A 13,024-nucleotide genomic window follows, 5' to 3' on the forward strand; every position below is an offset into this window, starting at 1 on the left:
TCTGCAGGTTCTGATATAAGTAGGATGTGTGAGGTCATTTCCTGCTGGTCGTCGCATTCACATGCTTAGTATGTGTGAAGCATCATCAACACAGACACATCCTACTGCACACGAGCGCTGGCTTATCTCTGGACCACAGTAGCAGGCCGCCTCTGAACAAACAGAGCCGGTGCCATCCCCCAGCCAGCGAGATCCGCCTGATTTACAGCCATCTTGCACGGCTGGCGAAAGGGGCGCCGCGTTAGGACTGTTCAGCTTCTCTTCAGATTAAAGGCTTGATACTTTCTTCGCGAGAGCAGAACAGACCGCTGCCTATGGGAGTGAATATTCAATCATGAACAGTTTGACTGGTGAGAGTGTGATGAATGGAAGTTTTGGCCCGAGGCTGGCACAGGTGCTTTATAAAAAAACATCTGACCAGATTAATCCCACTGCAGTGGGTTGACAAAGCAGGCTGTGATTTAGGAGGCTTGTAAGAGGTAGTACGACTTCAAACACTACTGGGCCTTCAACCAAAACCACCTCACAGAAGAAAGAATGTGCAGCTGTGAGTGAACTAAAAATCAGGTTATGGCTGGTTTTGCTGTTCAAGTCTATGATTTCCTTCATTTACCACTACTTGATGCTGTGCTTGTAATGGCTTGGCCTCTTACTCATCCTCGTCTCCTTTCCAAAGACATTCACCCAGAAACCACTGGGTTCACCTACCTGATGATGTAGAAGATGGCCGATATGAGGAGCTCGTTGTAAATGGCCACAGCCATGTACCGCGGCTCGTGGAAAGCCGAGGGGATGGTGCGGACGGCGTAGCAGAGGTACACGCCCCACAGCAGGAACAGGAACTCCGCTGGGGAAACAGAGACAACCCAGAAACACGTCACAGGAAACACCTGGGACAAAAGAAACGCTGAGTGTCTAGTTACATATGATCTTATCTCAATGTACTGTGAGGTTTGAGTAGCAGCTCCTCTAAAGCTCTCTTGACATCAGATCCCCACTGTCTTGATGGACAGATCCTAGGACAGATGATTAGGATAATTTCCATTGATCCTAATCCAGCGAGAACCCCCCATGTTTGCAGTTTTCCCTTTACTGAGGCGTCTGCTTCCTCAAAAAGCATGCCGGCACGTCCTCGCCTCCAACGAGGTCACGCGGCGTGGCCTCAATTTACAAGGCATTAAAACGTCTGCGCTCTCAACGTCTGCAAACGTGGCTCAGACCACAGCGCAGGCGCCTGCAGTACAGTGTCAGCTCGTTGTCAGTGAAATGAAACCCTGAGAAACGTCAGTAGCTAAAATCAATAGTAATTATTTTGGATATGATGAAGGAGATTCCTCGGGGTCGCTGGGGTTTAGAGGTATGAAATAATGTCCTGGAGCAAACAGCCGCTGTCTGGTATAAAACAAGATGATGCTTCTTTTGCAATTTGGAGAAATATCAAATGGAGTTTTTCTTCTGATACGATCTCCTTGTTTGTCCTGCAGACACCAAACAGCGCCAAGCATTGTGTTGCCATGTGACTTCATAAAGTCTTTACACTGATTATACTCCATTCATATTCATGAAAGGCCCTCGCGGATAAATCATCCGTAATTATGGTGCTGATCCTCGGAGTCAGGATGCATGGCAGGAGGCAAATGACAACAATTCCAGCAAACACCACTTAATTGCGGATTCAAATGAATTTCCTATTGTTGACACTATTAATGCTGCTTTGCGCCAGCTGTTTGTATAATATTTCTGGACATAATTGGACGATTTATCCATATCTAGACACACACAGACATGTGTTCCCCTGCGGGCGTCATGACAAAGTAGGAGGAAACACACCAAAGCAATTGGATTAATCCCCGTCAGCAGCATCAGCGCTGCAGCCTGAGACCTCCAGAGCTCAGAAGCGGGCTGCCTGTCCTTCAGTGCAGCCGAGGTACGGCATTTCCTGTCCTGTGACACACACACACACACACACACACACACACACACACACACACACACACACACACACACACACACACACACACACACACACACACACACACACCTGGTCGTCCTGCCTCGGCTGTTTTCCCCAGCTCTGGTTTTCCCTCTCTCTCTCCGCCAGTGGAAAACTCCCGTCCCTGCATCGTTGCCCGCATCCCCACACGCTCCAGCTGTCACAAGCTTCACGTTCTGCTTTGTTTTTCCATCTCTCCATCTCTTTTTTTCCTCTCTCTCTCTGACTGTCTATCAGCTTTCATAGGCGTCTCCCAAGGATCCATTTTTTTCCTCTTTCCAAACAGGATTAGTCTCCCCTGCTGTCAGAGGGGCTTCAGTGAGCTGTCCATCACTGCCTGCAGCTTCAAGAGCCTATCGTTAGAAAGGCACTGTATGAAGGCAAAGTTAGAGGACAGAGCTGCAAATCCATCAGTTTTAATTCTGATAATTTCAGGGACGATATTTACAGTAAAGTGAGCAAAGTTGGTAAATGCATTATAAGCAGGTCTCCACTCAATTTGTCTCTAGTTTGTATAATACATAAACAAAAGTTATGATTTATAAAACGTCACAGTTGAAATCAAAGAACTGTTGTGTTTGAAGCAAATAAATGTTTTTGTATATTTACGTTTTAATACATGTCATCTTTTGGGTCTGCAAACACAGATATGAGCGTTCCCACTGTTCACAGATTGTTTATTACTGTTTAATACTGTTGTTGATTTCCTCATTGCTTTTTTTCCCTCACAGAGATACCTTCTTGATTTTGATGTATGGAACATTCAAAAGTCACCTTGGTCCCTGCTCTGAGGTTCCGTTCAGATAAGGGCAGTCTATCTCCTTTATTAGAGCATTTCAGCGTTAATCTAACACAACATTGTTTGTGTGAGAAAAGTTCAATCGCAACAGCCGACGTCATTGAAAGTCACATCTGCTCCCGTTTAACCTCGAGTTCAGAGCAGATGTTTGTCAAAGCGCTGCTTGGCCTGCGTGGCACCAAATAAACAGACCTATTACGATAATGTCTTTTGGCAAGCAGGCACCGTGTTTGTGAGCATTTTATGGCCTGTAGCTCTATTAATGGCCAACATCAAGCATACAGACGCAGGGCTAGCATTAATACAAGGTCGAGTTTCCTTTCGCCTGTTCCCATCTGGCATAGGATGCACTGTGCTGAACATTTCAAGAAGTACCTGGACATTAGAGTTTGAGGAAGCACAGAAGAGGGAGTGTGTCCACAACAGACTGGTGGAAGATGAAGTTGGAAACAGCAGCACACACACACACACACACACACTCACCGACGGCCATCATGTAGTCCCACCGGTCCAGCAGACACGCGCTGAACTGCAGCCCCTCTGGTGTGACGCCCGCGGCAATCAGCGCGCGGCTCAGCTCCGGGTTCTGGCACACGGCCGAGGTCCAGGCCACCAGGAACCAGGACACCACCAGCAGGATGACAGCCAGCAGGCGCAGCACCCGCCAGCTGGTCATGTAGGGCGTTCTCTGGGCCGTACGCGACAGGAAGACCTTCAACACCCTGAGGCACGAAGAGGAGGAAGAAGGAGGAAGGACCGTTCATTCAGTTCATTGGTGTTTAATTAGCATCACGTTGTACTCAGAAATAATCTGAAGAAAAGATCATTAAGAAAGACGGGAAAATCCTCCAATCTCTGTTTGCTGCTCTCGTCTGTCTTTCCCCGACAGGACTGTGACAAATCTATTGCATCTCTGATATATTCAGCTGTAAGAGCCTGCCCTCGAGCACACTTCACACTCAGCGAGCATGAGAAAAAGCCAATTGGTAATTTTGTTAAGGGAACACTCTGGCCAGCCTTTGACCCTTTACTCCCATCTCAGCAACACTTAACTCTGAGCTGAAGAGCAGGAAGTGAGTGAGTGTGTGTCTGAATAGATACTTTAGCAAACAGACGCAGCGGGGCCAGATCTAATTCCCACGTGTCTACAGGCAAAACTGCAAACATATGTGTCTGCACAAAGTGTTCAGTGTGAGAGGCGAGTTCAGAGAAGCGCGAGTTAATGGGAGGAGAGGGCGACCAGGGGGATAGAGGAGAGGGAACATGATGAGGAGAGACAATGAAAAAAGCAGAAACGACATGAGGCGAGAAGAAAAGAGAGGAAGAGAAGGCTGAAGATGAGGAAAGGAGGAAAGGAGAGAAGGCAGACCCGTCATGGAAGATGGTTACCTCAATGTCCTGTATCAGTGATGGGAAAAGACAAATGAAGACGCCTCCTTAATTCCTCCTCTATTCCATTATAACAAGGTGCTTTTACTCATCTCTGCTCCGCAGCTCTAATCTGCATCATCCGCAGCAAAGACAGTTCTCAGCAATAAATAGGACATGATTGACACAATTCACGCTAAACTGAGTAACAGGCTTTCAGCAACTTATAGCTAATAATGACTTAAGCTTCGGAGCGGTGGGCGTTCCGTACGAGCTATTATCAGCTTCTTTGAACCAGAACCTGTGGTCCAGGTTTACATACCTGTATAGTTTGAGGATGACGGTGCCATACATGACGGCGAAGCCCAGGGTGCGAACCCAGCGCAGCAGGATACAGCGGAACACACTGGGATGGAAGTAGAGGATCATCACCTGCAGAGGGACACGGGGCAGTTACACACAGAGGAGGGTAGTGATGGAGCAAGCTAAAAAGATGCTGATGGTCCGGCGCAGGCACCTCAGGCTCGTCTCATCTGAGGCCAAGAAAATCAGTTTCTGCATTACTTTACATAAGCACAGAAACACATCCAGCACATACAGTTGAGTCATAGTTGAGCATCTAATGGAGGACTAGGACAATAGAATACTAACTTGAATTTAGCAATTATTTTTGGTGATATTGATGACGTTAATCTCTGTTACTGTATATCAATATTTTGTCATGTTGTTTGTTGAAATGTCAAACTGTAGATTGTTATTGTTGATTGTTATTATTTGGCATTTTGTTTCAACTCATCTAATAAAGAAGCTCGAGTTTAACTGTCAACTGAACTTATTTGTCTTATTAAAATATTTTACTGCAGGGAAAATGTTGGGTTTACTATTTTCCACACTGTTCAATCTTTTTCTAATTTCATTAACATAATTTTAAGCATTTACCAATAAGAACAAACCAAGAAATAAATGATGTGTTCAAACGAGTTAATGACTTTTAATGTGGCAAAATGAAAATTAGAGTGAGAGAATGGGTACTAGCTAGCTTAGTATATACATACTGTATGGAGGTATAGGATGGGATATGTTTTCCACACTTGCATCATATCACCTCACACAGTCTCACACAGCATCCTTTTCATTGTGACCGCGGCATAAGCTCATCCCCGAGGAGAACAGCCAGCGATTTATCCCTATACTCCCACCAAGGCTTGGCATTCAGGCGACAGCAGCTACAGCATCCAGCATAATTAAGCTTAAGTCACCGCAGCACCTGTAACCTTGTTTCCTCAGAAAAGGAGCAGAACATCTGTGACAGACTCGACGGAGCGAGCAGTCTACCCCGAGGCTGTCAGACGGCGCCATGTGCCAACAGAGAGGAGAAACTAATGTCTAATTGGGAATATGAATGGGCGCACACACTCCAACGGTGAAAGACAAAGTAGAATATGTGGCATCTCATACTCAAGCTCTGAGCAAATCCACGGTTTGTTCCTCTTTGACCCAACACCCGCATGTCTGCCGCGTAGGCCCATGCAAACATCTCTCTCACCTCCTGATTAGGACTGTGACACACACCTCATCAGAGGCTGTCATTGGTATGCTGCTCACAGGAGAGCAAGGAGCCAGGTCTGCTGTAAACCCGCAACCAGGATTTATAGATGGGTCCACTAGCGCCTGGGAATGTCTAATGACTGGTTGCACAGACACCATGCAATTGCAGAAGATTGATTTTACTGCACCAGTCTATTTTAAAGAGGTTTCTAATTCCTTTAATATAACAAGTCATTAGTAGGATTGCCTTGTGTATTGTACACGTTATCAGTGAGTCCCTATTAGATCAAATAATTCAACTTCAGGTTTTACTGTGAAGAATCTTGATGTGATCTTTGACCAAAATCTCTCCTTTACATTATATATTAAATTATTGGTAGCATCCTTACTCAGACGAATCCATGTATTAGTTCCCTCTGAACTGACTCCAAACTCAGAGTTTGTGTCTCTGCATATTTTGGTGGTTTTTCATTGAAAATCCTTGCTCAGGTGGGATTGGAGGTGTTTCCTATGCAGCCGTGTAAAACCTTAAACCTTACTGCACTTCGTAGAGTGCTGGAGATGACATTTGTTATGAACTGTGAATAGAAATGAAGAACAGAATTGCAGTTGCCTTCCCTTGATTAAAGCCTGGATGCCGAGTTAATTCAGTCAGGCTCCCTTGTGGTTCGTGTTTAAGGCCTGCTCGCATATGACAGCCTGCACCTGTAACGCTCCATCCCCCACTCACACATCAGCTGTTTAGCATTCTGCAGTCAGCTGGCAGCGTCCAGGCCGACCTGCTCCACCTGCTCCCAGCCACACTGCCTGGTCCTTCGTGTTCTCTGTGGATCTGTATTGTGTCGAACGAGCACACGTTCTGCCAGGCCTCTAAGTCTCTTTCACTGATTTGTGAAAACCTTGTCGCTGCATCGATCTGCCTGACTACGGTATGTGTGCGAACACGTCCCCTTGTGGCTCTTCGTATCAAAACTGAGACATGAGATTCAGAAATGTCTAAATGATCTGTTTTAAATTTATGGTCATTGGGGACTAAACTAATTTTATACGCATCAACATATGATGCATTCGCTGATACTATTTGTCTGTTTTCAATCCATCTGGTGTGATTGTTGAATATTACTGACATTTATTTGATTTTCAAGCTGCATCTGCATTACATTATTTGAATTGTAAATCAGAGCAGACAAGTAACAACAGGGAACGTTTCTTTTGTTTCTTCCTAACTTGTGCTTGTGATGGGAATCCTGCCTGGCACCGGCCCGCATCTCTCCTTCCGCTCCCGCTCCTCTCTATCAATCAATCACCGCCGCCGCCGACAGCCGACACACGCCGAGCCGCAACAGCACGCGTGCACGCACAGACGCACAATAACATGAGATGTAGAGCTATAAATCTTCTTAAGCACATTCATAATCCATTGCATCCCCTGCTGTTGCTCACACGCAGAGGGATGGGCAGGCGCCAGCAGTGCTACACTCGTTCAGCGCCGCTCCAGAAGTCATAGGGGACAGCCGGATAGAAAGCCATGTATTTGCCTCTTCTTTTTTTTTTTTGCACGGCCCAGAAGAAAAGGTGGCCTTCCTGGTTTGCATCCAGCCACCCGTGCCTCCTCCATCAATTAATCAGCAGATGTATTTTTAAAACGAGTTGTGCTAGAACTTGATGGGGGTGTTTAAAAATGCAGCGAGCACCAGAGCGGAGCAGCTGCGCCAGGCTTCAGCCGAGGAGGCTTGAAAAAAGAAAAAGAAGAAGAAACGGCAGCAGCAACAAACGTTAAGACTGCAGGAGAGGAGGCAGACATGAAGGTGAGACGGAGACAGAACAAGCACGGGGGCAATGAAAGGAAAACGCGAGAGACGAGTAGGGAAGGTGCAAGGGAAGGGAGGAAAAGGAGCCGAGCGAAAGGGGAAAGGATCCTCTGAGTGAATCCAAGTGTGTGTGAGCGTAAGGAAGTGGCAGGATGTTTTCAGGGAGGTATTTTTGGTACTTGACTTATCCTTGGGGTAAATGGTAGAAAGGCTGGAAGGATGGGTACAAATTCAAATCCATTTTGTGGATGAGCAGGAATAAATTCAAGGCGTGGTCACGTAAGGATAGAGAACAATATGCTTCCACAGAACTATGAGGCTCAGCATTCGAATGCAAATATCTTTCTTTTGATGAAGCTCCAGTGGGTTTAGAAAAAAAAGAGCGGTGCTGAGATGCTCTTTCTTCTCAGAGGATTCTGATTGTTGTGGGGTTGTGTCTTGTTTGAATAAAGGCCGTGTTTGAGGAGCACGTTGGCTAAATACCGCCCGCCCCTGTGAGCCTCTGAGGCGTTATATCAGCTCTTCCGGTTCGCATGGGTCCCTTCCATCTGCTTCCCCGCTCAACGTGGGCTTCTGACGCAGCCATCCAGGTGCACCGTGGGATGAAAATACACACATCTACTGTACGGCGCTCGTTGGCGCCCACCCACACGGAGCCTCTCGCTAGGAGAGAGGAGCCTGCAGACTCACACGCTGCTCCATGGGACGCTAATAGTCATGTGCAAATCTCAGTTATTGTCCTGGTAATGACGAGAAGCTCGGGACTCAAACACAACTGGGCATTGTTTACATATGAACACTGTGGTAAGTGTTATCAAAAATATTAGCGGACGTTTTCACATAATCATGACATTAAACCCTTTATTATTCACAGTCTGATTGTTTGGCTGTCGGGATGTTGTAATGTCTATGTTGGCTTCCAATTAGGTTCTGATACACAGTGAACTCCTGCCTTAGGGGACTTTATTGTCAACCCAGACACACACACACACACACACACACACACACACACACACACACACACACACACACACACACACACACACACACACACACACACACGCACACTAGGGAATAAATTGTCTTCCTCTGAGGCTGCTGTCCATACTGTACATTTAATTTTCAAGCAAACAGGGCAGACGTACAGTATGGCACCAATAGGAAAACATGAACACAATAACTGTTCCCTATTGTTAGGCAGCTCCTTCGCTCTGTGCATCTACTGCACCACAATGAGGCCTTGCTGTCCCCGTGGATCAGTTGTTCTAACGTCGACTCGCCGACATGCTTCCACTCCACACGTTCACCAGCTCCACCACTGAGTCAGACAACAAAGGCCTAATTTCAGGATCAAAGTGAAGCTGGTGCGGCTGCACTAATTAGACATGTTCTTTGTTTTGAAGTGGTGTGTTTGACACGGTCGCCGTTTAGGTGAGCGCTCTGCCCTCGCTCAGCATCACCAGCGCTCTGCTCCAGTTCAACCCTGACTGACTAGTCTCAATGGTTATTAGGGCAAAGGCTAAAGGAGGGAGGGTCGCACTGATTGAAAAGCTGCTGCCATGTCCCAGGAAGTACAGGCACTTACGGGGAAGTAGAGCAGCAGAGCCCCAAGCAAGATGGCTTCCAGCAGAATGAAGCCCGAAGTGCGAATGCTCTGTTAATAAGGAAAGAAAAACAGACAATGAGTCAATGAAAGACTTAGAAATACACTAATTCATTTAATGCAACAAGCTACATAAAGTGAGGGTTTACTCCTCAGATTCCGTCCTGACGTCGCTATTTGAACTGTACTCTCATATTGTTTTTACTATCCCAGGCAAAGGCAAATAATAAATTCCTGCCGGGTTCAAAGAAAACAAACACAAAGAGGAGCTGAATATATATTTTTTTAATGTTCTGCCTTCCCCTAAAACAAGGATATGAGCGATGACAGCCCATTTCTGGGTTAGATTTAATTACCCATTTTACCTCTTGGAAGTATTTTATGTAAATCCAAAGGGCTCGAGGGACTTTTCTTGTGAAATGTGGGAGAATGTGAAGCAACAACACAAATGTGTATAAATAGCTGGAACGTATTCGGCTCAACATCGCATGAAGACTGGGTGTAATTATCCTACACTGTGTGTGTTGTCTGTTTCTTTCACTTCATCCTGTCACCGGAGCATGTTTATGTATTACACATGATTTATTAGCTGTAGCTCAGTGATTAGAGGCAGCCTCATGAATGTCTGCCTGCAGAAACACATAATAAAATGAATTGGGTTGAAATGAACTCACCTTGCAGTAAATAAATGTAATGCTTGCTCCACTGTTCTACATACAGTTCTACTGTTCTACAAGTTGAGGATTTAAAACATTTGAACTGTAGCAATAGAAGAAACATTGGGACATTAGCTTCCTATGCTTTAGGCGGTCACAGCACCTTTAATGAGGCCTCTACGTTCCACTGGTTGCTTCCTCACATTAGCAGTCCTTTCCATATGGAGCTTCTATTTCATTCATCAAGTTCTGCTCACCTTGTTCCTCCTGAAGTGGTAGACCACCACCATGCTGGCCAGGTCCAGCACCATGCACAGGCCCTGGAAGGAGGCCACCGCCAGGCGCAGAGCCCCGTCCTCCTGCACGATGCAGGGCGTGTCGTCTCGGCAGTAGGGGCACCCCTCGCGGCAGGGGAGGCACTTGCTCGATACGTCAGAGGCCTCGTCCCTGTGAAAGACCCGCTCCTTACCTGTGGATGAGAACATTGAGTTACATGTGTATGTCATCCAAGCCCAGGCTGATACACATGTGTCCTTATACCCAATCAGAGATCAAAATGCAAATTTCAAAGATCACTTTAATTAATTAATGCCTAGCACGGCCTTGTCTTAAAAGCTCACTTAATCACTATGAAGCAGCAGAAATCATCAGTCCAATAAATCACAAAGCCTGGGGCCGATAATTAGGAGTCTACAGCCTGTAATTAAGCACACGAGGGAACAGTGAAGGAGAGAGAGAGCTCAAACATTGTGTCACTGCTCCTTTAATCACTCTCGTCTGTGTGATCGTTATTATACAAATGTGGCACATGTGGTTCCCACACTTTACTTTTCCCAACCTTTGGTTTAGGACTGTTCACATTCAGACTAACACATCTGAAACGTGGATTTACACAATTTTGTTTGGACAAAAATATGTCATCATCCCGTGACGTCTCCGCTGTGGCAGGATTTGGAGTCCATCTTAATCCTCCGTTTCCTCCGCGCAGACGCTACACAGCTCCTGTAGAAAAGATGCTTGATAAGCATGTAACTCTGTCCCAGAGCTCATACGCTGTGCAAACGCTGAGCCAACAGTGGACGCGTCAAGTAATCGTTAAGCACGTTGACTAGGAATCACGGGTAAATGTGAAATGGCTTCCACCCATTCATCAAGCAGTCACAAAGTCACCCAAGCTCAGAGGGTTTGGTTTGCTGACAACGTGACGTATGACCTGTCGCGCCGCCGCAGTTTGTCTTTTTATTGTAAATCACTGACTTCAGGGAAACTGGATCTGCTTTGCTGTTTGGCCTCTTCATCTTTTTTTCCAGTGACTGTGTGACTTTATTTCAGTCCACTTCACTTGTGTAGTGAAGGAGGCCAGATGCTCACTGTGATGTCAAACCTCTGTGGTCACAGATCATCAACCAAAAGGAGTATATTATGAAATCAGCCCAATACATGTTGCATGCTACAAAAGGTTTTATTTACTTAATTAGTTTTATTTATTTATAAATTGTGTCAAATTCCTAACCTTGGAAACAATACAGTGCTTTTTTATTCTAATAACAATCAGTGTTTTTGACTTAATAATTTATTGTATAGTTTATCAGGGTGCTTTGAGAAAGTAACTAAGACATTTACTGTGTTATTACTTTTATTGTGTCAACAGAATGAGGCTTCATTGTCCATCTCGGATAATAAATGTAAATGAATTTCTTGTTAATGTCCATCCGCCTGCTGACTTCACTAACAATAACACAAGCTGTGACATTCAGATGAAATGTTCTTCTTTAAAAAGCACATTTCTAAACAATCCATCTCTTATTAAAGGTTGTATTTTTCTCTATTTCTCCCCTGTCCTTTTGGCCTGTTGCTAGGGAACAATGTAGTCGGGGATGCACGTAGAATAGTATTTGAGCTTTTGGAGGGGGAATCTGGTTCACCAGCTTCTGTGACCCAATCTGAGCCACAGCGATTTTTAATGACGGAGAGCTTGGAAGATGAGCGTCCTCCCAGGCTGAGCGCTTTGGCTGTGGGCCTCATCACGCTGCATTTCAATAAAGCTCCAGCTTAGCATAGCATCCCCTTTGGGACGCTGTATTGTTGAAGTCAGGAATAAAAGCCTTGGCAGTTGCCTGATTATCTTGCTCATCAGGGCCGAGCTCTCTGCCTGAGGACGCTGCAGCACTTTCAGTCGAGGTGTCAGGATGTAAACATTTAAATCCACAGCACAGAAAGAGTCAAAACACACTTAAGTGGCTCAGGTTGTCCAAAAAACTATAAAGTAGCCTATTAAGTGACTGTTTTCTAAACTAACAGCTGTTGGTTGACAGATCTGATTGATAGATCTAAAACCTGATATGATATTAAGTGCATACTGTAGGTTTGGGTGGTTTATAATATGAAGCCACATGATTAAACTTCATGTTTGCTCCATTTTAATTGTTTGTCAATTTTATTTTGTACAAGGTATTTGACTTTAAAATATGATAGTAATTCATAAATATTAACATTTAAAGTGGGCTCATGATAGAGTGTGATTGTTTTAGCACAAATGTCTCATGCTTTCTTCATACAGATGAATATAACATAAAAATAGCCTTCCTATGGACCCAGTGCTTTATTCAAAGCGTAACAGGCACATCCTGCCTGTGTCCAGTCTCTGGTCCAACCATCCTGCCTGTGTCCAGTCTCTGATCCAACCATCCTGCCTGTGTCCAGTCCCTGGTCCAATCATTCTGCCTATGTCCATTCTCTGGTCCAACCATCCTGCCTGTGTCCAGTCTCTGGTCCAACCATCCTGCCTGTGTCCAGTCCAGTCCCTGGTCCAACCATCCTGCCCGTGTCCAGTCTCTGGTCCAACCATTCTGCCTATGTCCATTCTCTGGTCCAACCATCCTGCCTGTGTCCAGTCTCTGGTCCAACCATCCTGCCTGTGTCCAGTCCAGTCTCTGGTCCAACCATCCTGCCCATGACCCTGCAGTAGGTCGTCGTCATTGATCCGTAAGGTTGATCAAGGCTCAGATGATTTAACCAACAGAGTCAGTAGGGGCGCTGTTAAGCAGTTGTTGTTCAGACGGGAGGATCAAAGTTTTTGATTTTGATTTTTTAGCGAGTATAACTTGCAACTTAGCAAGTAGCTAACTGTATTGTGTTAGCTAACTATAACCTGAACCCCCCACCCATTATCCAGCCCTAACCCTAACCACATTAACATCTAAAGCTGCTGAACGTAGCAACTTAGCTAGCCTAGCTAGAGTAGGG

The 13,024-nt window shown here is 45.5% G+C and overlaps 1 protein-coding gene across 1 annotated transcript in view; it reads right to left on the reverse strand.

The window, feature by feature from the left end:
- LOC114844614 (probable G-protein coupled receptor 158) overlaps positions 1-13,024 on the reverse strand; it is a 36,192-nt gene that overhangs the window by 6,335 nt on the left and 16,833 nt on the right. Inside the window, exons 4-8 of the mRNA XM_029132112.3 lie at positions 10,036-10,247; positions 9,105-9,173; positions 4,483-4,592; positions 3,276-3,514; positions 709-847 (exon numbers count right to left, since the gene is read on the reverse strand). Coding sequence (XP_028987945.1) covers positions 709-847; positions 3,276-3,514; positions 4,483-4,592; positions 9,105-9,173; positions 10,036-10,247 — 769 coding nt within the window. The remainder of the gene's footprint in view (positions 1-708; positions 848-3,275; positions 3,515-4,482; positions 4,593-9,104; positions 9,174-10,035; positions 10,248-13,024) is intronic.

The sequence above is a fragment of the Betta splendens genome, chromosome 17, assembly GCF_900634795.4.
Source record: "Betta splendens chromosome 17, fBetSpl5.4, whole genome shotgun sequence".
NCBI classification, from domain to species: Eukaryota; Metazoa; Chordata; class Actinopteri; order Anabantiformes; family Osphronemidae; genus Betta; species Betta splendens.